General features: G+C 46.0%; 1 protein-coding gene across 7 annotated transcripts; it reads right to left on the bottom strand.

The window, feature by feature from the left end:
* Positions 1-95: 95 nt before the first annotated feature.
* On the bottom strand, positions 96-22435 carry LOC139543737 (protein transport protein Sec31A-like). 7 transcript variants are annotated; one of them, XM_071350102.1, is made up of 30 exons: positions 22225-22435; positions 21460-21539; positions 20153-20276; positions 19405-19603; positions 19065-19160; positions 18730-18870; positions 17147-17289; positions 16683-16782; positions 16366-16527; positions 16001-16153; positions 15585-15806; positions 15404-15478; positions 15243-15284; positions 14121-14591; positions 13443-14021; positions 12879-12963; positions 12573-12751; positions 12114-12240; positions 11515-11660; positions 11216-11389; positions 10887-11099; positions 8914-9015; positions 6649-6754; positions 5582-5881; positions 4789-4830; positions 3769-3827; positions 2272-2505; positions 1956-2075; positions 1707-1778; positions 96-1556 (listed from the first exon to the last, which is right to left on the bottom strand). In XM_071350102.1, exons 2-30 carry the CDS (start codon positions 21536-21538, stop codon positions 1377-1379), a joined length of 4725 nt encoding a protein of 1574 aa, XP_071206203.1. In that variant the 5' UTR covers position 21539; positions 22225-22435; the 3' UTR covers positions 96-1376. The 7 variants fall into 7 exon arrangements, with proteins under 7 accessions (XP_071206203.1, XP_071206205.1, XP_071206204.1 ...); XM_071350104.1 differs by lacking the exon at positions 8914-9015; XM_071350103.1 differs by lacking the exon at positions 4789-4830 and having other exon boundaries at positions 22225-22434.
* Between the last annotated feature and the right edge of the window lie 71 nt (positions 22436-22506).

The following is a 22506-nucleotide window of genomic DNA, read 5'->3' as shown; positions in this document are numbered from 1 at the left end:
AGTTAAAGTCCATCTGTACAGGCTCGATACGTTACAGTAGCCTAATGTATCATGATAGAATATTGGAGATCTGAGGAAAAAGATCAGACTGCACATGATTTGTGAAAGCATTTATTTATTTTTTTACAAGTTACATAGTTAAATCTAATGTACATACATATTAAGCCTAGTACATATGAGGGAGGGCAGGCAGAGATTGTTATAAAAGCTAATTGTAACTCTATTTTGTAAATACATAAGAACATTACAAATTCAAGATACTAAAAACTCCAAGGTCAAGGCTGAAGATGGATCTAGACAGTCAAGACATGCATTTCATTCTCCGTTCCAACACACTCACATTGCATTCAGACACTGCATCCAGTATCAGATTAGTTAAATGTCCAGTACCAACTAATTGGCCAGTATTTGTAAACGGAAAGACAATTAGTCTATTAAAACATGGCATCCAAGCTGTTTATGACACACATTAATTAGTGACATCTGAAAGCAACTGATATTAAAACAATGAAGCAGCAGGTTTTAAATAAATACTATTTATTGAAAATATTGCATGTTGTCGATTTAAAAAATGTCCCATTTGCAACATAAGTGTATTTCTGATCTTACCAGGATGAAGAGACAAATAGACTGTTTAATCAAAAGCCTAAATCATACTGAAGACAACTGAGGGAAAGGAAATGGACGCTGTGGCGTGAAATTCATGGCATGACGACCATTATAAAAAGCTAGTTCCCTCATTATTAAACATGACAATAATACCCAATTAAAACCAGCCCGATGATGATCCCTGGCATATTATCTTAGCATGGATTCCTCCTGTGTTTTGAAGTACAGTCTCTGGTTTCTGTGTTTTAAAGTACAGTCTCTGGTTAAAAGGGGAGCAACCCCCATTGCACTCTGCTCTGTCAAAATCATGATTACACTAAAAATGAACAAGAAAATAAAAACAGAACGAAAAAAAAATATTCTAAAAACAAAATATGATCCTCAAAACTGGGTTGTTTGGCTTTTTAACATATTATCCCAGCGACAACGATAAGACTGGCAATATCAATACATCTTGGTCCTATGTCCCGCATGTGTTTACTATACTGTATTGATACTGGTGACATGGCTTGTGTTTGAGTTGTAAAAGAGAAGGGGGAGGGGTCTCTTGAGTCCGGAATGGGAAGAAGAAGTTGATCGGACAGTTATGTCATAAAATCTCATGATTCTACAGGAAGTGTAATATCTGCACTGGGAGCCACATGAAACTCCCACTGATTAAAACACCTGGCTCCCTCCGTCTACTTCCTGGCCTCTTATGACATCATCTCTGACCAATCCTTCTCTATCTCACCTCAGACTGAGGAGTCGAGGAGGGTCTCTCCTGCTCAGACCCCCAGTTTGTTGGCTTGTGTCAGCACCACCTTGAGCACAGGCATGAAGGCAGACGTCTCGCTGAAGTTGCTGCTGCTCACTATGTGTGTGTGGATGTTGAGGCTCTCCACGTAGGATCGAGACTCGATGCACTGCACCATGTTGTGCAGGCCCCCTATGATGGCTGGGGAGAGCTAGAAGGAAACAGAGAGAGGCGAGAGAGAGAGAGCGTGAGAAAGAGAAATTGAGAGAGATGTGCGGTGTAAGCGCACGTCTCAAAATGATATGCAACATTCTAACACGGAATCTTTGAATTGTAACAACGTAGAATTGTTCCAACTCACGGTCTGCTCTCGTAGCTTGTCGTAGAGGGCCTCAAGGCGTTTGTTGGCGTCATCCAGCTTCCTCTTGGTTTGCTGTGGGGAGAGAGAAATACGATGACACACGCATATCAACAGCCCTAAGCTGAGGGAGTGTTTGAAGAGGAAGTGTGAACAATTTTACACAAATTATATAACTTAAGGAAAAGTAGTTGTACGTGACGATTTATGAACTCCGTAGCTAATCTGACTCGATAGACACGCCGCACTCACAGGATCGGTGGCAGCAGCCAAGCACTTGTGGATGAGGCCCTCAAAGGTGTTTTTCAGGACCAGGTGCTCATCAGGCATGGGCTTCATGGTGATCTTCTCAGCAGGGATGGACTGCAGCGGCTGGAAGGTGAACAGAACCACAGCACATGGGTTTTAGACTAACTCTTAGGAATTGTTGTGGAGCTTTCCAAGTTGCAAATTGTCCCACGTTAAGAGCTTTGAGGCCATATTGCACTACCAGTAATGTAATCCACTAGCAATATGTTTCTCATAATTTCAATGAATAGACCAAATTTATGTAGGACTAGACCAGCACCTGTATGATATCTCCCGTCGGGGCTCCGGGCGCTCCCTCCACACTTCCTCCACGTGTCTTGAGCATGCCAGGGTTCATGGGTGGGGGGGCCGTCTGCTGCTGCATGTCCTGGTAGGGGGCCTGGTTCTGGGCCTGGCCTGGAGGCATGTAAGGGGGCTGCTGGGGGTCCCCGGCACCGAGGGGAGAAAAGATGGGGGCCGTGATGGGGGAAGGAGGCGTGTAGTTCTCTGGAACCTGCAACAGTGGTGTGTAATGTGTGTAATGTACACTGAACTAAATATAAAACACAACATGTGAAGTGTTGGTCCCATGTTTCATGAGCTGAAATTAAAAAGAAAAAAAAGAAAAGCAGAAATGTTCCATACGCACAAAATGCTTACTTCTCTCATATTTTGTGCACACATTTGTTTACATCCGTGTTAGTGAGGAATTTCTCCTTTGCCAAGATAAGGCAGAGCCCCACCTATTTTGAGCCCCACATAAAAATAATATATTTTTTGTGGGTTTGATTACAGGCTGTAATAAAAAATAAAAATAAAATATATATATATATACACACACACACACACATATATATATAAATATACTTACTTTTTGCATGCTATTTTGGCATTAATACGTGTCACATTAGTTTGCAAACTATGTAAATAAAAATGTATATCATTGAATTAATAAAGATGCATACAAACAGTCTCTTTTTTGTTTTCTTGAGTAAGGCAGCTCCAAAATGCAGCCTAGCTCGGTGCCTTCTGTGGTGGTGTGTACTACTCCCTTCACAGAACAGCGCAAACTGGCTCTAACCAGAATAGAAAGAGGTGGGAGACCCCGGTGCACAACTGAGCAAGAGGACAAGTACATTAGAGTGTCTAGTTTGAGAAACAGACACCTCACAAGTCCTCAACTGGCAGCTTCATTAAATAGTACCCGCACATCACCAGTCTCAACAGCGAAGAGGCGACTCCGGGATCTTCAGTTTCTTGGCAATTTCTCGCATGGAATAGCCTTAATTTCTTACAACAAGAATAGACTGATGAGTTTCAGAAGAAAGCTCCAGATACTCAACTAGTCTGAAGGCCAGTTTTATTGCTTCTTTATTCAGGACAAGTTTTCAGCTGTGCAAATATAATTGCAAAAGGGGTTTCTAATGATCAATTAGCATTTTAAAATTATAAACTTAGACTAGCTAACACAACGTGCCATTGGAACACAGGATTGATGGTTGCTGATAATTGGCGTCTGTACACCTATGTAGATATACCATAACATTTTTATATATATTTATTTTAATTTTAAATCAGACGTTTCCAGGTACAATAGTCATTTACAACATTAACAATGTCTACACTGTATTTCTGATCAATTTGATGTTATTTTAAAGGACCATTTAAAAAAAAAAAAAATTCAACGGCTCCTGTGTCCTGGAGAGCTAGAGAGCTATAGAGCAGTGACCACAGCATGACAATGTATAAGTGTAATTGATTGTGTGATAGGTCTCACCTTCTTCTTCTTTGGCACTCTGTTCAGGGTAGGCGGGTCGTTCCAGCCATTCTGAGGGCCTGTTGACAAGCAGATAAACCCATCACACACACCCGTCTCTTCACTACAGTCTGGGTGCCACGGTCTCTGCACTCACACGTGCTACATTGTTAGCTAGCCTCGCTAACTCTAGCTGGGCAAGATAAACAACCCCAGTTCGACTGGCACCTAGGCTACTCGCAGCACAACACTACATATTTCATACAGCATCAGCACGACAATGAGCAAAGAATGTTTTCTTCTTGTCATTTAGCAGACCATCTTATCCAGAGGTACTTACAGGAGCAATTAGGGCACATCAATTTATTTTTCACCTAGTCGGCCCGGCGATTCGAACCAGCAACTTTTCGGTCCCTGGCCCAACACTCTTAACCGCTAGGCCACCCTGCCACGGTTGGATCATTTTCTTGCCATTTGAGCAAATGACCAAAAACAGCTCTTTCAGGCTAAATGTATTGGTATTTGAGTGCAATGTAGCCTGGACTGACCCCTAAATATAATCACCATGATCCCCCTGCCTGCTATTTTCATCAGGATATTGCCTGCCCTAGATAGCCAAGCAAAGCTCCGAAATCAGACCAATCTGACTAACTTACCAACCCAATCATTCCCGCTTACGCTCCTGCCCAGAACACCACACATCTGGGTCAACCAACTGACACTCATATCCATGTTTACCTTTCTATCGACAGCAACGATGATGATTATGTCCTTGGTACTTCAGGTCTATGAAAAAGTTGATTATGTGATAGCGCCCGTTAAAATGAGCTGGTTTTAAAAATTGCTGCAGATTCTTTGATTGAACATTCACCTGAAAACAGAGGCGGCAATGCAACAGAAGCGGTAATTCATCACATTGTTGATCATCAGGGATATTGGCGAGCGCTTTTGATTAAATTGATTAGTATGATCTGGTCAGGCCGGTGACGGTCATTTACAGGCAGTAATTGCATAAGGTAGCAGAGCGGTCTTTCAATTCACCTTCACCTTCCATGAAACAGGTAGTGTCTGGATTATATCCCTCTGTGGACGAAAAAAATACACTCTAGAATACTTCACTGAGCCAACAGAGCAGATGTGAGAGATGCTAATGAAGTTGATAGCTAGGGAACTAATAATAGCATACTCAAAATGTGTCGTTAGTGAGTGTTACTGTACCTGTAAATGTTTACAACTAATAAAGTCCCATTTCATTTAACAATGCGCTAATGCTAATAACATTTACACCCCTGACACAATTCGGTAACCCCCCCCCCCAAATAAAAACAGTAGTGACCCTGTTAATAAGGAACCACCATATTTCAGAGGAGTAACAGTGTCTCAGTTAAATTGCTACCTCCGCTTTCCCCACCCAGGGAGAGAGAGGTGCGAGAAAGAGGCTTGGAACAGCAGCCGTTGACAAATCTGAAGGCCGTCTCTGCTCGGCTGCACTGTGCTCACTACGCAGATAGATAGCACACACACAGACTCCTGGCTCCGCTATGGCCTTACAGGTGAAAACTGTCTAAACAGCTGCTTTCGGTCACTTACTCCATTCAGACCAGTTCAATATCCGCCATTAACTTCCTATTCTGGTCTCTGACCCTACACTTAACATTCCCTGTCCACATTTGGCCCGGCCATTCAAACAGAACTATGGCTATGTTCCAATACCCACACTAGCATACCACTTTAGAATACAGGTCCACTGCTTCTTTCTGAGGGGTATTGTAGTGTGGATCCTGAACAGATCCAGTCACACCTGTTCTCCCAGAGGCCGGATCAGGCTGTGTACCTGAGGATCCGGTTGGTGGGAGCGGCGGCATGTACGAGGCGGGCGACCCCGGTCCGCCATGTTGGAAAGACGCTCCAGATGACAGCGGAGGAGGAGAGAAAGGAGGAGCGGAGGACACAGGCTGGCCCATGGAAGGAGGTGGGTAGAGGGGTTGTTGGGTGTATTGGGGCATGAAGCCTGGAGCTGGGGCTTGGGGTGAGGAGGAAGAGAAGGAAGGAGGAGGAGGAGCAGAGTACTGGAGAGGCGAATAGATAGCTGGGCCACCAGTGCCACGGTTGTACTGGCTGGCCGGAGGGTAGGCTGGGGGTTCACAGGAGAGAGAACAGCATGCATTAGTCACGTAGTTATGTTAAAGACTTCAACTGGAACAGTGCTCTCTGGGGTCCTGTAGCAGTAGTGACATGCATTCTAATTCTTAGCAGTTCAGGAAATGTGAAACGGAAGCATTTCCTCTTAATAATTACAATATGGTAACGTTACAGAAAAATGCTTCAACTTTGTTAGAACTTCATTCAAAAGTATGCAGACGTTTATAGATAGTCTATCGGGCATGAAAGATTTGTTATTCAGAACGGGACAGCATGCAGAGAGATAGTTAACAGCCAAACATTCTCGTTCTCAATTAAGGGCGATATTTCAGGTTTAGAAACATGGCCATAGAAGGGCTCAAGGCCGAGCTAATTAGTAAAGAACTTTCGAAAGGGAGAACACTAGGCAAACATTCTCCGCCAGAAAATGCTTGACGGTTTAAAATGTAGAATAACGGGGCTTCGAAGTCAGACTAACTGTGTATAGAATACCCAAGGCTAGCACCTGTACCGCACCTCTGATCCAGAGGGGTTGGGTTAAATGCGGAAGACACATTTCAGTTGTACAACTGACTAGGTTTCCCCCTTTCATCTGTATGTGCGAAGCCACGATTAGCTCCTGAAACCACACAGTGTATACTCCAAACCGGTTGGTGGCAGCAGACACACACTTCCAGGTGTTCAGGCTGCCATTTTCCTCCGACACGAAGAAGAGAGTACCTATAACCTGGAAGTGGCAGTGATGTTTGAGACACTTACGCTGGTACTGATGTGAGTACATGGGGGGGTACGCAGCAGACGAGGAGGCTGGGGGAGCAGCTGACCCAGAGGGAGGCATCCCATACATGGGGGGTGACGGCTGAACCTGTAATGATCGACAGGACAGACACAAAAGATGACATCACAGACTCAGGAGGCAGCATTCCAAATGGCAGCCTAATCCCTATATATTGCACTATTCTTTAACAGAGCCTTATTCCCTGGCTTATAAAGTGCATTATATAAGGAATAAGCTTCCATTTGGGAAGCAGCCAGGATCATAACCACGACTAGGGCTGGCTTTCATTCCAGAGAGAATCTCCCCTTCGCAGATCTTAAGTAACTGCCCAGTAATAATGTCACTTTTATAAGTTCATATTCTGTTAACTTGTGTCCAAATACTGTTTTTGACTCCGTTTTTGTATTTATACTCGTATGTGGCCAAAGCATAAATTGAAGGGGGAAAAACCCACTTCAAAAATCCACCTTAGACTGTTGCAAAAATGCTTGCCATTTCCTCATAGAATATGTCATCTCCCCAAGGAGGATGAACTGGCCAATCAGTGGTCTAGAGGAGAATTCTGGCCAATCAGCGGTCTACTTGCATGAATATTTTTTTATGACCGATATATGCCCGCAACATTCTGTTGTTGGAGTACGCCCACACCATTCCAAACACAGAAAAGCTGCATTTTAACATAAATACAATTAGTCGGGGGAAAGATATTTCACTCATATTGTAAGTAATTATAGGTCATACTTCATAGGAAAAAAATAGATTTTTTTGGGGGGGGGGGGACACTGGGCAGTTATATTCAAGACAACTAGATAGATGTACAAAATAGTGTAACACAAGAGCTGTGCGTGAATCAGAAACAAGAGACAAACAGGACACGGACTGAAGAAAGAGACATGTTTTAGAGCAGTGCTTCTTCAATCCTGGTCCTGGGGACCCAAAGGGATGCACTTCATTGTTTTTGCAATACACACCAAATTTAAAAATCATTCAAGCTTGATGATGGGTTGATCATTTGAATTAGCCGTGAAGTACTAGGGCAAAAACAAACCCTTTGGGTCTCCAGGACCAGGATTAAGAAACACGGTTGGATCAGGTGTTCCACACGGACATGCATGACAAACCACACATGAATCCAGGGTGGGTTGGGGTATCAACAGGGTGACATGCATCCAGGGTGGGTTGGGGTATCAACAGGGTGACATGCATCCAGGGTGGGTTGGGGTATCAACAGGGTGACATGCATCCAGGGTGGGTTGGGGTATCAACAGGGTGACATGCATCCAGGGTGGGTTGGGGTATCAACAGGGTGACATGCATCCAGGGTGGGTTGGGGTATCAACAGGGTGACATGCATCCAGGGTGGGTTGGGGTATCAACAGGGTGACATGCATCCAGGGTGGGTTGGGGTATCAACAGGGTGACATGCATACTACAGCATCCGCAGTAAGTGACCAGCTGGTGTGGGGATCATGGGAACAGGGGGTGGAGATTTGTCATCCAACAGACGGCGCCATGATGAAGCGACGCGTGTTGCAAGGAGCGGCGCAGAAAGCCGCCGCGCTGTCTGACGTACGACAACGGGGGTTGGAGCTGTGACTGTGGAGGTAAAGGGTCAGGTAGAGAGACAGACTAGGGGCATGCGGAGTGGGGGGGGGGGGGGTCAGTGGCCCTGAGGTGAGAGGTCAGGGGTACATGGCTGTGACCCTGTGGTTGGTATACGTGTCAGGTCTACGTCGTACCACAAAAGCAAGAGAAGCGCTTGCAATAGAAGAGAGTAGCAACGTATTGACCCATAGTAGAACCAAAGCATGCCCAGAAAAAAACCTTAGTAACGAGACCATTGGAAAATCAATTCATTGGTTTAAATCCCATTTAAATCAATGTAATTAATCAATTCATTGTCAACCAGCCAAACCAAAATGGGACGACAGTCAACCAGAGGAAAGATCAAAGAGACGTATAAAACATCCAGGGGAAAAGAGTTTGAGAGGAAAGCTACTGGTACTAACTACAGCAGGTAGTGACCGGCAAAGAAAGCAGGGAAAATATTTCAACAACATCTGTTATGTAGTGATCTGTGTGTTTATTTAGCTGCAAGAATTAGATTTCAGAGTTAGTCAAGATTGAGGAATATTGAACGTAAGCCCAAAAAGCTGAAGCACAGTTGCTGATGTGGTACACGTGTGTGTGTGTGGTCACAGCCATAGTCAGGGCTAGTGTGTGTGTGTGTGTGTGTGTGTGTGTACCTGGGGCTCTGTGGTGGCAGGGCCTAGATGAGGAGGAGGGACACTGGGGAGAGCTGTGGGAGTTTGGTTACTCCAGGAGGTAACTGTAGAGGCAGACCTCACCTGGAGAACACACACATACACACAGACCGCATGGTACACACACACACACACCAATGATGAACACACAACGGAGGAGCCCCGACAAAAACAACCCCAGCTCAACACTAGAGGTCGACCGATTAAATCGGAATAGCCGATTAATTTGGGCCGATTTCAAGTTTTCATAACAATCTTATTTTCAATGACGGCATAGGAATGGTGGGTTAACTGCCTTGTTCAGGGGCAGAACGACAAATTGTTACCATGTCAGCTCAGGGATTCGATCTTGCAACCTTCCGGTTACCACCTGCCTTACATTGCACTCCACGAGGAGCCTGTGTGGTAGGCTGATTACCTGTTACGCGAGTGCAGCAAGAAGCCAAGGAAAGTTGCTAGCTAGCATTAAACGTATCTTATAAAAAACAATCAATCTTAACATAATCACTAGTTAAACTAGTAATATCATCAACCATGTGTAGTTATCTAGCTTGTCCTGCGTTGCATATAATCGATGCGGTGCCTGTTAATTTATCATTGAATCACAGCCTACTTCTCCAAACGGGTGACGATTTAACAAGCGCATTCTTGAAAAAAGCACCGTCGTTGCACCAATGTACCTAACCATAAACATCAATGCCTTTCTTTAAAATCAATACACAAGTATATATTTTTAAACCTGCATATTTAGTTAATATTGCCTGCTAACATGAATTTCTTATAATTAGGGAAATTGTGTCACTTCTCTTGCGTTCCGTGCAAGCAGTCAGGGTATATGCAGCAGTTTGGGCCGCCTGGCTCGTTGCGAACTGTGTGAAGACCATTTATTCCTAACATTATGACATAACACTGAAGGTTGTACAATGTAACAGCAATATTTAGACTTAGGGTTGTCACCCATTCGATAAAATACGGAACGGTTCCGTATTTCACTGAAAGAATAAACGTTTTGTTTTCGAATTGATAGTTTCCGGATTTGACCATACTAATTACCTAAGGCTCGTATTTGTGTGTTTATTATATTATAATTAAGTCTATGATTTAATATTTGATAGAGCAGTCTGAGCGGTGGTAGGCAGCAGCAGGCTCGTAAGCATTCATTCAAACCGCACTTTCCTCCGTTTTCCAGCAGCTTTCGCAATGCTTGAAGCATTGAGCTGTTTATGACTTCAAACCTATCAACTCCCGAGATTAGGGTGGTGTAACCGATGTGAAATGGCTAGCTAGTTAACGGGGTGCGCGCTAATAGCGTTTCAATCGGTGACGTCACTCGCTCTGAGACCTTGAAGTAGTTGTTCCCCTTGCTCTGCAAGGGCCGCGGCTTTTGTGGAGCGATGGGTAACGATGCTTCGAGGGTGGCTGTTGTCGATGTGTCCCTGGTTCGAGCCCAGGTAGGGCGAGGAGAGGGACGGAAGCTATACTGTTACACTGGCAATACTAAAGTGCCTATAAGAACATCCAAGGAACCACCAGCTTTCATATGTTCTCATGTTCTGAGCAAGGAACTTAAACGTTAGCTTTTTTACATGGCACTTTTACTTTCTTCTCGAACACTTTGTCTCTGCATTATTTAAACAAAATGTAAACATGTTTCATTATTTACTTGAGGCTAAATTGATTTTATTGATGTATTATATTAAGTTAAAATAAATGTTCATTCAGTATTGTTGTAAAAAAAAAAAAAATCGGTATCAGCCTTTTTTGGTCCTTCAATAATCGGCATCAAAAATCATAATCGGTCGACCTCTACTCAACACCAACAGAGTCAGCGGCCGTCGGCCACACAACATGTAGGAACAAGACCAAAAGGGCACCCAGAACAGCGTCAGAATCAAGAGAGGATCATCAACCATTTAGGGGCTAATGAGGAGGCTGTGTGAGTGACTGTCACTTACCGGCTGGTAATACTGTTGCGGTGCGCTGGCAGCGGCAGGCACAGGGGCTGGAGCGGGCTGCTGGGACACCATAGAAGGCTGGGCAGGGGTGAAGAGCTGCCTGGGCTGGGCAGCTGTGGGCTGAGGGGATGGGAGTTGGGGTACCGGGGCTGCAGCAGGAGCCTGTTGACCCAGAGCTCTGCTGAGACGGTCACGCAGCTGCTGCACCTCAACCTGGCCGTGGAGAAAATACCACCGAATTAGAAGCGGTAGAACGGACATTACATTCCGGTTCTGAGCGAGTAATCCGAGGCAGATTGTGGGGCAAATGTATCGTGTGTATCATTGACCTGCTCTGTGTTCTGGGGCAGGTATGCGATGGCGTTGGTAAGGCTGCCCTGGGAGGCCAGCAGGCTGGCATACTGACTCATCCTCTCTCCCAGTAGAAGCCCCACAGCAGAGGGACCAGACTCCTGGTTCTGCTCTACCGCCTTGCGGAGCACCACCACCTTCTCGACCAGGTCCTGCCGCAATACAAACATTACATAGAGTTAGACCCACACACACACACACAACCATGTCTTGAGAGAGACGTAGGCAGCCGCACACACAAAACGGACGTACACACTCCACACACACGCCCGCGTACCTGCAGAGAGAGAGGGCAGTGTCCGTCCTGTGCTCTGGTCCAGCAGGACACCAGTTTCTCCACGTTGCCAGCGCAGATGTAACACAGACAAGCCTGAGCCTGCAGCGTGCTGTCCTCCACAGCCTCCAGTCTGCAGCCCAGCAGGTCTACAGAGACAGCAGCACAGTTGGGTTCAACATTCACATCCCAACTGGTTCACACGGCAGCAAACGCGACAGAAATGGAAAGAAACGTTGAAAGGGGGTGGCCAGTGAGGGAGAGCGTGAAAGGCTAAGAGAGACAGTAAAAGGCCCCGCATGGTCAATCCGTCGTCTGCATTGACCATGCAGCATTTACTGTGACCCGGCCTCTGCAGAAGGCAGGGCATTCATACTTCTTGCGCTTCGCTGAGCAGAGCTGTTGTGAAGGAAGTGAGCTTGTGTTTATACAGGACCTCCCGCCACCAACCAACCATGTCAACGCGAAGCTATATGGAGCCCTCCGCATTGTTACAAATGTACAAAATCTGGGAGGCGCACAGCGATGCAGGAGCAAGCATAAATTGGCTTTAAGGGAGAGTGCGTGAAAGAGGGAGAGAGAGAAAGTGTGTCAGTTCCTACCACACAGAGAGGAGAACTCCTCGGGCTGAGCGTAGGTCATGACTGCAGCCAGAGCCTCCTTCCAGTTCTGCAGCTCACAGGTCTGCAGCACGTCACGCCAGTCCCCCATCACCACCGCACTGATCAGCTGTCAATCAAAAAAACAATCAGCAATACCGTAGACCTCCCTCTGATCAGCTGCGAGAAACAATAACGGCCATAATCAAGTGTCCACGTCCCTCTGCCAGTTCCTCAACCCCACCGATCAGCTGCCGCGGGATACACCGACAGTAAATCAGTAGCCAATACCACGGATCAACAACTACCTGATCACATGACCATGACACTGACTGACATCATGGTCACGGTGCTCGTCACCTCGGTGGTCTTGCAGTGACCAGTACTGGGTTACCTTGGTGATCTTGCAGTGACCAGTGCTGGGTTACCTTGGTGATCTTGCAGTGACCAGTGCTGGGTTACCTTGGTGATCTTGCTGTGAGTCTTGGTGAAGTACTTCCTCTGTGTTTTCTCCAGAAGCTCCGCCCCTCCGGCGATGGCCAGGATGATGCTGTCAGCCATGCGGTTGTCATGGAGACAGAGGTCCACTGCGCCCTGGAAGTCCCCCGTCAGCAGGGCCTGGGTGATCAGGCCATCCACGCCTGACGGGACAAACAAACAACGGTTTGCTTTTTAAAAATTTGACAACAAAGAAACAGCAGCACGCAGTCAACCTAAACTGTGAACGACTACAAATAGAGATTCAGATTGATATTAACGGATCTTTACCTTGACTGACGCGGAGTTTAATGCCCTCTGGGACTGGAGCTGGGGTCTCCCCTGGCAGGCTGGCCTCTACTGGTGGAGCCGCCTCCTGACAGACCAGAGAGGGAGTTGATCAATGTTATTTGACCGAGAGCAGTACCGTCCCTGGAGTTTCAGTACAATTCCAACTACTGCGTAAATCTGTTGATGTCAACGGGAGATTTACTCGGAAGCATAACGACGCAAAACAATTGTTATTCCGTACCGCTATACCATCTACCTCAGAGCTTTACATATAACCATAAAACAAAGGGAAACAAAATGAACGGGTGTGAGTCTAGCCCAGAGAGAAAGTTGAAGTTGTAGGAAAATAGGGGGATAAAAGAAATTTGGGCGAGTTACTTATAGTTAGAGATTAGACACTATGTGAAAGCAATGTCACAACATAACCGGAGTAATATAATGACATAGCAGCACCAATGTAATAGGTTTACAGTTTTAGGGATGAACAACGATAACGACAAAGCAATAACAGTACGATGTGCCACTCTCTCTCTGGGATGGACTGACGGGATGAGAAGAAGGTACCTCCTCCAGAGGAATCTCTTCATTTACTGGCATCTCTTCCTGGGTGATGGTCTCAGCTCCAAGGGCCTCTGTCAGGTCTACTTCTGCTGCCAATGGTTCCAGAGCTCCTGTCACTTCCAATTCCGCTGCTGGCTGGAGGTTTGCAGCAGCGATGAGGTCAAATGGATCTTCCGCTTCTGGTTCCGGAGCAGGTGTGAGTTCCAATTCCGCTGCTGGCTGGAGATTTGCAGCAGCGATGAGGTCAAATGGATCTTCCGCTTCTGGTTCCGGAGCAGGTGTGAGTTCCAATTCCGCTGCTGGCTGGAGATTTGCAGCAGCGATGAGGTCAAATGGATCTTCCGCTTCTGGTTCCGGAGCAGGTGTGAGTTCCAATTCCGCTGCTGGCTGGAGATTTGCAGCAGCAATGAGGTCAAATGGATCTTCAGGCGGGAGTCCAGGGTCTGCTAGAGGCTGCAAGGTGGGGACAGGAGGAGCCAGGTCCATCTGGACTGCCGACTGCAGACTGGGAATTGTTGACGTCGGGTCGAAGCCGGGCACTGGCTGCAGGTTGGTGAGGTCGGATACAGCCTGTAAGTCCACCTGGTTGAACGCAGAAACAGGCTGTAAGTCGACTTGGTTGAACTGAAATACAGGCTGCAAGGCCACCGGGTCAAATTCTAATACATGCTGCAAAGCTACCTGGTCAAATTCAGATACAGGCAGTGAGTTCACTTGGTTGAACTCTGTTGGAGGCTGGAGGGTAAAGGAGGCAGTGGGATCAAACATGGGTGCGTGCTGCAGGTCAGCTGGGGGGGCCAGAGCTGGGGGGGCCAGAGTAGGGTCAGACTCTGGCAGGAGAGCAACGGGAGCAGCAGGGGCAAGAAACTGGGGTTCTGCGCTGAGGTCAAGAGTAAGGACAGGCTCCGATTGGAGGACAGGCATAGGATCAGAAGCTGAAAGGTCACCGCTGGGTGGGGGGGCAAGCTCTGGCTGGGGTCCGGGTTCGGGCTGGAGGGCGGGCTCAAGCGGCGGTTCGGGGGTGGGCTCAACAGCAGCAGCCTCAGGCACGGGAGGAAGGACCTTAGGCTCCGTGTTGAGCTGGGGAGCGGGAATGGGCACTACCCCTGGTTCTGGTCCAGGATCAGAGGTGGGGGCAGGAGCAGGGACGGGCTGCATACATTCATACAGCAGGAGGGGAAAGGAGTAGGAGAGGAGAGCCAGATTCACACAGAGTTCAGCAGATAGAGCCATTCAATTGAGAGTCGTAGATAAAGTATCAACAGAATCACTGACATGTTGGAAACCCAACAATATTCATAAAACGTCATTGATTGTGTCCATTGAGATATTAGTACCGTTACCTTTGAGCCCGGGTTAAGTTAATTTTAGCAGTACAATAGCATTAAGAATCAGATGAGAAAATAGCATTGTCTTGCAGATTTAAAAAAATAATATATATATAAAAAGGTACAATTGAAATATGTGAGGTGAAGTTCCCCAAATCATATTCAATGATGATCTATGACAAAAGTCAGGAAAGCAATTCAACGATGTTCAGCGCATGAATAAGACCCGCATCTTTTTCTTACTTCACATAAACTGCATGGTGAAACCTAGAGTTAGTGAAGTCGGACACTTTCCCAACGCCCCAACCACTTCCTGTTTGAGCAATGAGACCGAAGCTACAGAGAGTGAACGAGCAGATATATTTGCTCTGCATTACCATCAACTTTACGGGATACTGATCCGCATTCCATGTTGTTCATCGAATTGTCACAACTAAGGAATTATATATGTTTCTTCCACACACAAAGTCCTTACCTCCTCAGGCTGAATAGGTTCTCCCTCTAATGCTGCTGCAATCTGTGAACAAATGAACAACACCAGCAGAATTAAACCAGGCTGAGACAGCATTAGGACCAGACAGACAACAGACTGACATGGCCTGAGGACATTCAGTGACAGTTCATTTCAAACCACACCTTTGCTGCTAGCTGCTCCTTCTTGTATCCCAAAAGCTTCAGGTATTTTCCGCGAGCGTCATTCTCAAAGTTCACCTGAGAACACAATTTAACTTTGGTAGTCAAAGACCAGCAATACTGTGAAGTACAGCAAGAAACAAACTTCTGTTTAAACAATACAAGTCCAAGTTCCCATCCTTACCTTCAGGAAGGCCCAGACGGTCTTCTCAAACTCGTTCTGGGCAGAATCCATCTTCTCCTGGCAGAAGTCAATGAAGCTGCCTGCAGCCAGTGTGGCCTGCAGGTGGGCAGAGCGCTCCAGGAAGGTCGTCTCCGTAATCACCTGACTAATGTAAACCACATGGGCCGTAGGCTGCTGGGGGTTGGGCTTGATGTTCTCCAACGACACCAGCTTACCACCAAACTGGATTGTGTGGGGGGGGGGGGGGGGGGGTGAACTTATTAGCACCATTTCAACATATCGATAGAATATCTTTGGTCAGAGAGACAGGAACCAGCAGCAAAGAGTTGCCAGGAGGAGAGATGACACACTGTACATCATACATCCGACTTGACAAACATAGCAAAGAAATGCAGGCAGAGAAGATAGTGACTCACAGCGAAGGAAGCCCCCACGGGCCTGCGGATCCACTTGGGGGGCTTTTTCAGGGGGGTAATGGTGGTGGAGGCGGGCGGGGCCTGGGAAAGCTGCAGGGGGGGCAGGGTCTGTCCCATCCCAAATGGATCCATATTGCCAAATGACGTGCTGATCTAAAACATAGACATGCCACAGAGCGCCAAAATTCATTTTTTTTTTTTTACAGATTATGCATTCATTCATATAAAGTGTCTCCAATGATGGGCTAAAATTGAAGCGAGTTTCCACTCCAAATCTCAGAATTCGTTGGAACCGCGAATGTAACCACCAACACGGAGGCCAGTTTCCAACCTCAACAGTGTTCATATGTGAAACTGTTACCCACCGTGTCTGCCTGTGTCTGGCTGAAAGCCTGGCTGCTGCCCCCCATGATGGAGTAGATGCTGATGTGTCCGTCGAAGGCTGCAGCCGACAGCACCGCTGGGTTCCTGGGACACCACTGGATGTCAAAGCACCACTGGGTGCTGGTAGGCAGCTCATACAGCACCTGGAGATAAAAGAGCAGACAGGAATGCCTTTTTGGTTACATGTCTCCGTAATGATAATTAGTAGCAGTGTACTGTAGTTTGTAGTTAGGGACCATGCTAAGAATAGCACAGAGACAGCGGCTCCGTGTATGCGAGACCACACACACACACTCACCTCGGCGGTGTTGGGGTTCCAGCAGAGGATTCTGTTGTCTTTCCCGCAGCTCAGTAGCAGCTCAGGGTCCGCCAGGCTCCAAGCGATGGCCAGGACACCCCTGACGAACACACCCCCCCCGCAGATTGAATTAGCATGATGTAATCCGATCACATTCGATCTAATGAACACTTGCAATTAGTTCTGACATGTCTTGGGTGTGCCATTATTTTGTTAGCTTGTCACACCAGATTAGCGTGTTCTGATCACTCCTTTAATAGCAGTCCTCCCCATCTCCCAGAGACCTCTAGTAACCAAGAACAAACTCATACCGCAGCCACATTCCTACGTGGTTCTCTCACAAAGTTCAGCCTCATGATTCAATATGATTCCATTCAATACAAAAGTTTGGACCATGACAGTCAGTGTTTTGACATGACTTTTCCCAAGACTGGATACCAGATTCATTTGAAGTCATCATTTACCGTGTGTGGTTCTCCAGGACTTTGAGAGGGGAGGTGGCAAAACGCAGGTCCCAGATCTGGATCACTGGCATCCGGTCATCCTCCGAGGCCAGCACCAGCTGAGTAGCCACCTCAGGGTTCCACTCTAGCCCAGAGCAGTGCATCTGAACACACACACGTTACCTATTAATTGACTTATAATAATGAATGTGTGGTTCTCTCTCTGCCCATCTGTCACGTGGTGTTAATACTATGTTTGTACCAAGGGTTGGAATCAGTTCAGGGAACAGAACTGAAAACAATTTTATGATTTGAGGAAAAGAACCCGAACCGAAAGTGATCTATACTGTTGCGGAACGGAACCGTTAATTTAAAAGGAACGTTCTGGGCATTTTTTTCCCAGTTTCACAAAAATCCCAACAAAGTGCCTATGCAAAGCCCTCACTCTGTCACTCAAATGTATTCCAGTGCCCGCCAGCTGGAGATCTTTGCCAGTGTCTGCGCGTGTAGGCCACCTGCCCTCTGAAGCATAGGTTACTGTAGCCTACTGACGACATTGCAAGCGTAATTCAGAAATGAGGGAGAGGTGTTTAATTAGAGAATGGATTTACTTTTTCAACGCTAGTTAAGGACACTACAGTTACCACGTTTCACACGGCATTTATTAACTACAAAAAAGGTAAGGCGTGTTTTTAATTCTAGTGCTGCTCTGCACACACAAGCTAGTTAGCTAACGTTTGCTCTGGTCCAATGTTAAACCAATGCCGAAGTTGAAAGATATTCAAAGTTCCTCCATAGAAGCCGCTCCTCCGTAGGTATAATTCTGTGGGCCTGATTCAATAAGATGCCCAGCGCTTCAAGGCAAGCTTCCTCCATCCTTTCTCCTCAAAATGTATTTTGCATCTCACGCCCTACACTGTGGCTGGCAGCACAGTGTGTGTGTGTCTGTCTTTTATTATTATTAAACCATGCGGTTATGGCAAAATACAATTTGCTCTTAACGACTTTCCTATAGAGATTAAAGGAAATCACAGCAAGCTTCTCTATCCATACTGATTGGTGAAGTAATTTAAATGTCGAGGTAAATGGAAAAATAAATATCAATATATTTCAGAGGTTTAAAAAAGGAACAAATGTAAATCGGAACCAGTTCAGAACTTTAATTTGCTGGTCGGAAACAGTGGAACGAAACTAAAAAAACAACACTTCTGGAAAATAATTTTGGTTCCAACCCGTTTTGTACTAATGTCAAAAGCCTCAGACCTATTCGGTTGCCAATCCTGTGTCTGTCTGTCTGTCCCCAAAATAAGTGGCAAGCTTTAAACTGAAGGAGCTAGGAATACTTCCCACCCACCCCCACATTTTACAGAAAGCTGCAGGCCAGGGAAAGGACTTTTAAACTAGAGATGAAAGTGACAGACTGAGCCTTTAACAGCAGACAGACATGCATCTAGAGTACCATCTGTTGTGGTCACAAATTACAGACTGAGGCTTTAACAGCAGACAGACAGACACGGACAAACGTGTGTTTCTGGGTACCTTGTTGCTGTGGTCATAAGTGGCAGACTGAGCCCTAAACAGCAGACGTGCCTTCCGGTACGTACCCTGTTGCTGTGGTCGCTGACTTTGATGATTAGGTCGTTCTTGCGGAGGTCCCAGATGGAGGCGCGGCCGCTGGGGCTGGCCGAGGCCAGGATGTGTTGGACCTGCCTGTTCCACGCCACACAGCTGATGTCCTCTAGAGGCTGAAGTAAACAAAAAGCCTGCTCACTCAAATGTTCCTCTACTATCAAATGACCTTGGCGCTGGATCCTCGTAGACTAGATAACCTATGAAATTTTTGGGGGAAAGCACTCAACAAAAAAAAAGTTAAATGTCAATACTTATGGATTTCTTAATTAACCATGCAGAGACATGTTTTGGTGCCATTGGGTCTTACCTGAGTTTTAGGACCTGGTGTCATCGGGGAGCCAAAGTTGTTTAGGTCCCAGATGTAGATCTCTGATTCATTACCTCCTGAAGCCACCAGGTTGGTCTGGGGAAGGGGAGACGGAAGTAATGCATTATCATCACTCGCTAACATGGGGTGACAATGTAAGTACAGTAACAAACACAACGAGATACACTTGACAAAGTTGGCGGACCAGTCAACAAAGGTCAAACAAAAGCAAGAAGATCAAGTGAGTTGAGCAATATCTCAACGTGCATATTATGCACAGAGCAGTATAATGCCAAAGCGGTTAGTGAGAGCATAGTTACAGTTAGTTCGGTGTACCTACCTGGAAGGAGTTGACATCAAGGGCTCTGACTGGCCCGCTGTGTTTGTTACTCTGAGCGATGACAACGTCACTGTGTCCAGCAATGATCTTGGCCGGGTCGTAAAGAATGACGTCGCCGTTCTCTCCCCCTGCGATGAGCACTCCAGACGGGAGACCCTGTGCATCCATGCCGTGGGGACCCCACGCCAGCTTGTGGTATCTGATTGAGTGTGATAAGAGCAGTCTGAGCTATGACGTATGTTTTCTAAACCTACCCAAGAGTTGACTTGCTCTGATGCTTATTGTTGTACCCTTGTCAGAACCCACTCTTTGTTAATTGACTATACTTGTTGTTTGTTCCAGTAACCTGAGTTTTAACCACTACAGTTTTCACAACTACTATTCCCTACCTGGGTTTACCATACTACCTGAGATGCCTGAAGAAATATAATTTACTAAGAATCCTGTTGAAAGAATGGGGCTCCCGAATGGCGCAGCGGTCTAAGGCACTGCATCTTTTGGGGCGGCAGGTAGCCTAGTGGTTAGAGCCTTGGACTAGTAACCGAAAGTTTGCAAGATCGAATCCCTGAGCTGACAAGGTAAAAATGTCATTATGTCGTTCTGCCCCTGAACAAGGCAGTTAACACACTGTTCCTAGGACGTCATAGAAAATAAGAATTTGTTCTTAACTGACTTGCCTAGTAAAATAAAGTTTAAATAAAAAATAAAAACTGGGTTTGGGTTACGGCTAGTGCTAGGGTTTCCCTACCTGTGAGAGGAGGAGTAAGCTCCCCGGAGCTTCATGTCCAGAGAAGGCTCGGCCAGGTCCAGCTCAAAGATCTCCAGAGAGGCGGAGGTACTAAAGGAGGCATCCAGCTGCTGGGCTGACGTACCTGGACACAGAGACAGACGGCTGAGGGGGTCAGCAATACCTGACCAGGTAGACGCACTAACGGGGACAGCTGTTCAAACCAATATTCAACGAGTCAGTTCTCATAGTTTTCAAGGATATTCAAAAACTTGTGGCTCATGACGAGACTATGACTCCAACATAGAGAGGAGAATAGCTGCCCCTGCAGCTGAACACTTTCTGAAATGCATCTGGGAAATTGACGCATCAACCGTCAGTGCAATATGTACAGTTGGGGGTCGTGAATTATGGGATCCCTTGATGATAAGCAAAAAAGATTGTATAAAATAAATAACACAAATACTGAGCTATATTGTATGCAAACACATTTTGGGAAATTATTATATTTGATACCAAAAAATTGCTCAGAGAAATAGATTTTGTGTAACAAGTAATAATGGGGGGGAGAAAAGGGTTAAAAATGATTGGATCCCATTTTCAATACTCCAGCACCCTCCCCTTACGAGGACAACGACACTGAGCCTTTTTATAAAATGTTTTATGAGATCGGAGAACACATTGAGAGGGATCTTAGACAATTCCTCAATACAGAATCTTTCCAGATCTTTGATATCCTTTGTCTGTGCTTATGGACTGGCCTCTTCAATTCAAACCGCAGGTTTTCAATTGAGTTTAAGCCCGGAGACTGAGATGGCCATTGAAAAATGTTGATTTTGTTGTGTGCTTCGGGTATTGTCTTGCTGGAAGATTCACGTGAGGTCAAGTTTCAGCCTTCTGGCAGAGGCAACCAGGTGTTTGGCTAAAATGTCCTGGTACTTGGTCAAGTTCATGATGCCTTTGACCTTAAAGGCACCAGGACCAGTGGAAGCAAAATAACCCCATAATATCAAAGATCCTTCACCATATTTTACAGTTGGGATTAGGTCTTTCCTGCATTGCTCTTTCAAAGTCAAACACCGCTGGTGTGCGTGGCCAAATACCTTTATTTTTGTATGACTATAGCACCGATTCCAATCCAAGTGCCAATGCCGTTTAGCAAACTCCAGGCAGTGCTATGGTCAGATGACATGAAAATAGAGCTCTTTGGCCACGCACACGAACGGCCGGTTTGCCCTTCAAAAGAACGCATATGCAGAAAATACCTACTTCCTACTGTCAAATATGTCCGAGATTCTCAGTGAAGTGTACAAAACAGGAAAACATACCTGCTGCCAGGTACACAGGATGGTGCTGTGCTGGGCTCCAGCTCTGGATGGCCGTGCGGTTGATCTCTTTGAGCTTCATTCTGATGGGGAGAAAACAACCCAAGCAAGAATGTATCAAGCTTCTAGCACACAGAAATAATGGATCACAATAGATAATGAAACGGTCCTGAAAATCTACCGAATCTTCATCTACGGTCACTTTTTACAGAGGCAGATGTGTAGGCTAACGTCTGATAATCAACGTGCACAAAAACAGAATAAGGGGACTGGATATGGTGTATCTGAACTGGGTATAGATTTATAAGGCTGTAAATAGGGTAGGTAGGGCAAAGGTGCATTCAAATGAAACAGACATTTTGAATGGATTTCGTGTAGTTACCGTTCCATTTTTACTGAATAGATCGCCAAGGCACACAAGAGGAACTTCCCATTCAAAGGAGATGACACAGACAAGATGTTTGTGCAGCAAAGTAACCTACATTTTTCGCTGGTACGCTAGCTAAAATAAGAAGCCACAAAGCTAATGCCAAAAATGCGTAGGTACCTTTCAAGGAGACTATGGTTGTGATAGTAGCACTTGATTCGTAAGAAAATAAAACCGACAGCTGCAAATAAATGGTTTCTGTCCTAACACAATGAACTCAGTAGCCAGCTAACTTGTAGTTATAGAAAAATCTGTGAGCTAGAAACTAGCAACATGGCTAGAAGTGCTAAGCGAAGTAGTCCAACAGGGTCACACATCTAGCTAATCCAAAAAGTGCTTACCTTCTCAGTTCTGTTCGCTCTTATAACACATACATACACAGTCGATATGCGACAAAAACGTTGATCAATCGTGCAAGTTCCCTTCTCTTATTGTGCAAGACTTAACAAGCCGACAGCTCTCCGCCGCAGAATGGACATTCAATGAAATTCCACGTCCGCACTGCTCTTCGGCTCCATCAACGTGGCACAATAATCTCCTCCTCCTTCAGGGACTTCCGGTGAACGTTGTGCTGTACGTACATGTACTCAATTAATTGCAGCCCTACTGTACACGTTATTTGT

This window comes from Salvelinus alpinus, chromosome 18 (genome assembly GCF_045679555.1).
Source record: "Salvelinus alpinus chromosome 18, SLU_Salpinus.1, whole genome shotgun sequence".
Classification (NCBI taxonomy): domain Eukaryota; kingdom Metazoa; phylum Chordata; class Actinopteri; order Salmoniformes; family Salmonidae; genus Salvelinus; species Salvelinus alpinus.
This window is presented reverse-complemented; position numbering and strand designations above follow the sequence as displayed.

What these genes read in the sequence shown, in the direction of transcription:
- LOC139543737 (XM_071350102.1), bottom strand. Translation starts at nt 21,538, where the DNA reads ATGAAGCTCAAAGAGATCAACCGCACGGCCATCCAGAGCTGGAGCCCA. An exon ending in ACTGCCCTCTCTCTCTGCAG is followed by an intron (nt 11,390 to 11,514) that starts GTACGCGGGCGT and finishes GTATTGCGGCAG; the next exon opens with GACCTGGTCGAGAAGGTGGT. An exon ending in CCCACCAACCGGATCCTCAG is followed by an intron (nt 4,831 to 5,581) that starts GTACACAGCCTG and finishes TTTCGTCCACAG; the next exon opens with AGGGATATAATCCAGACACT.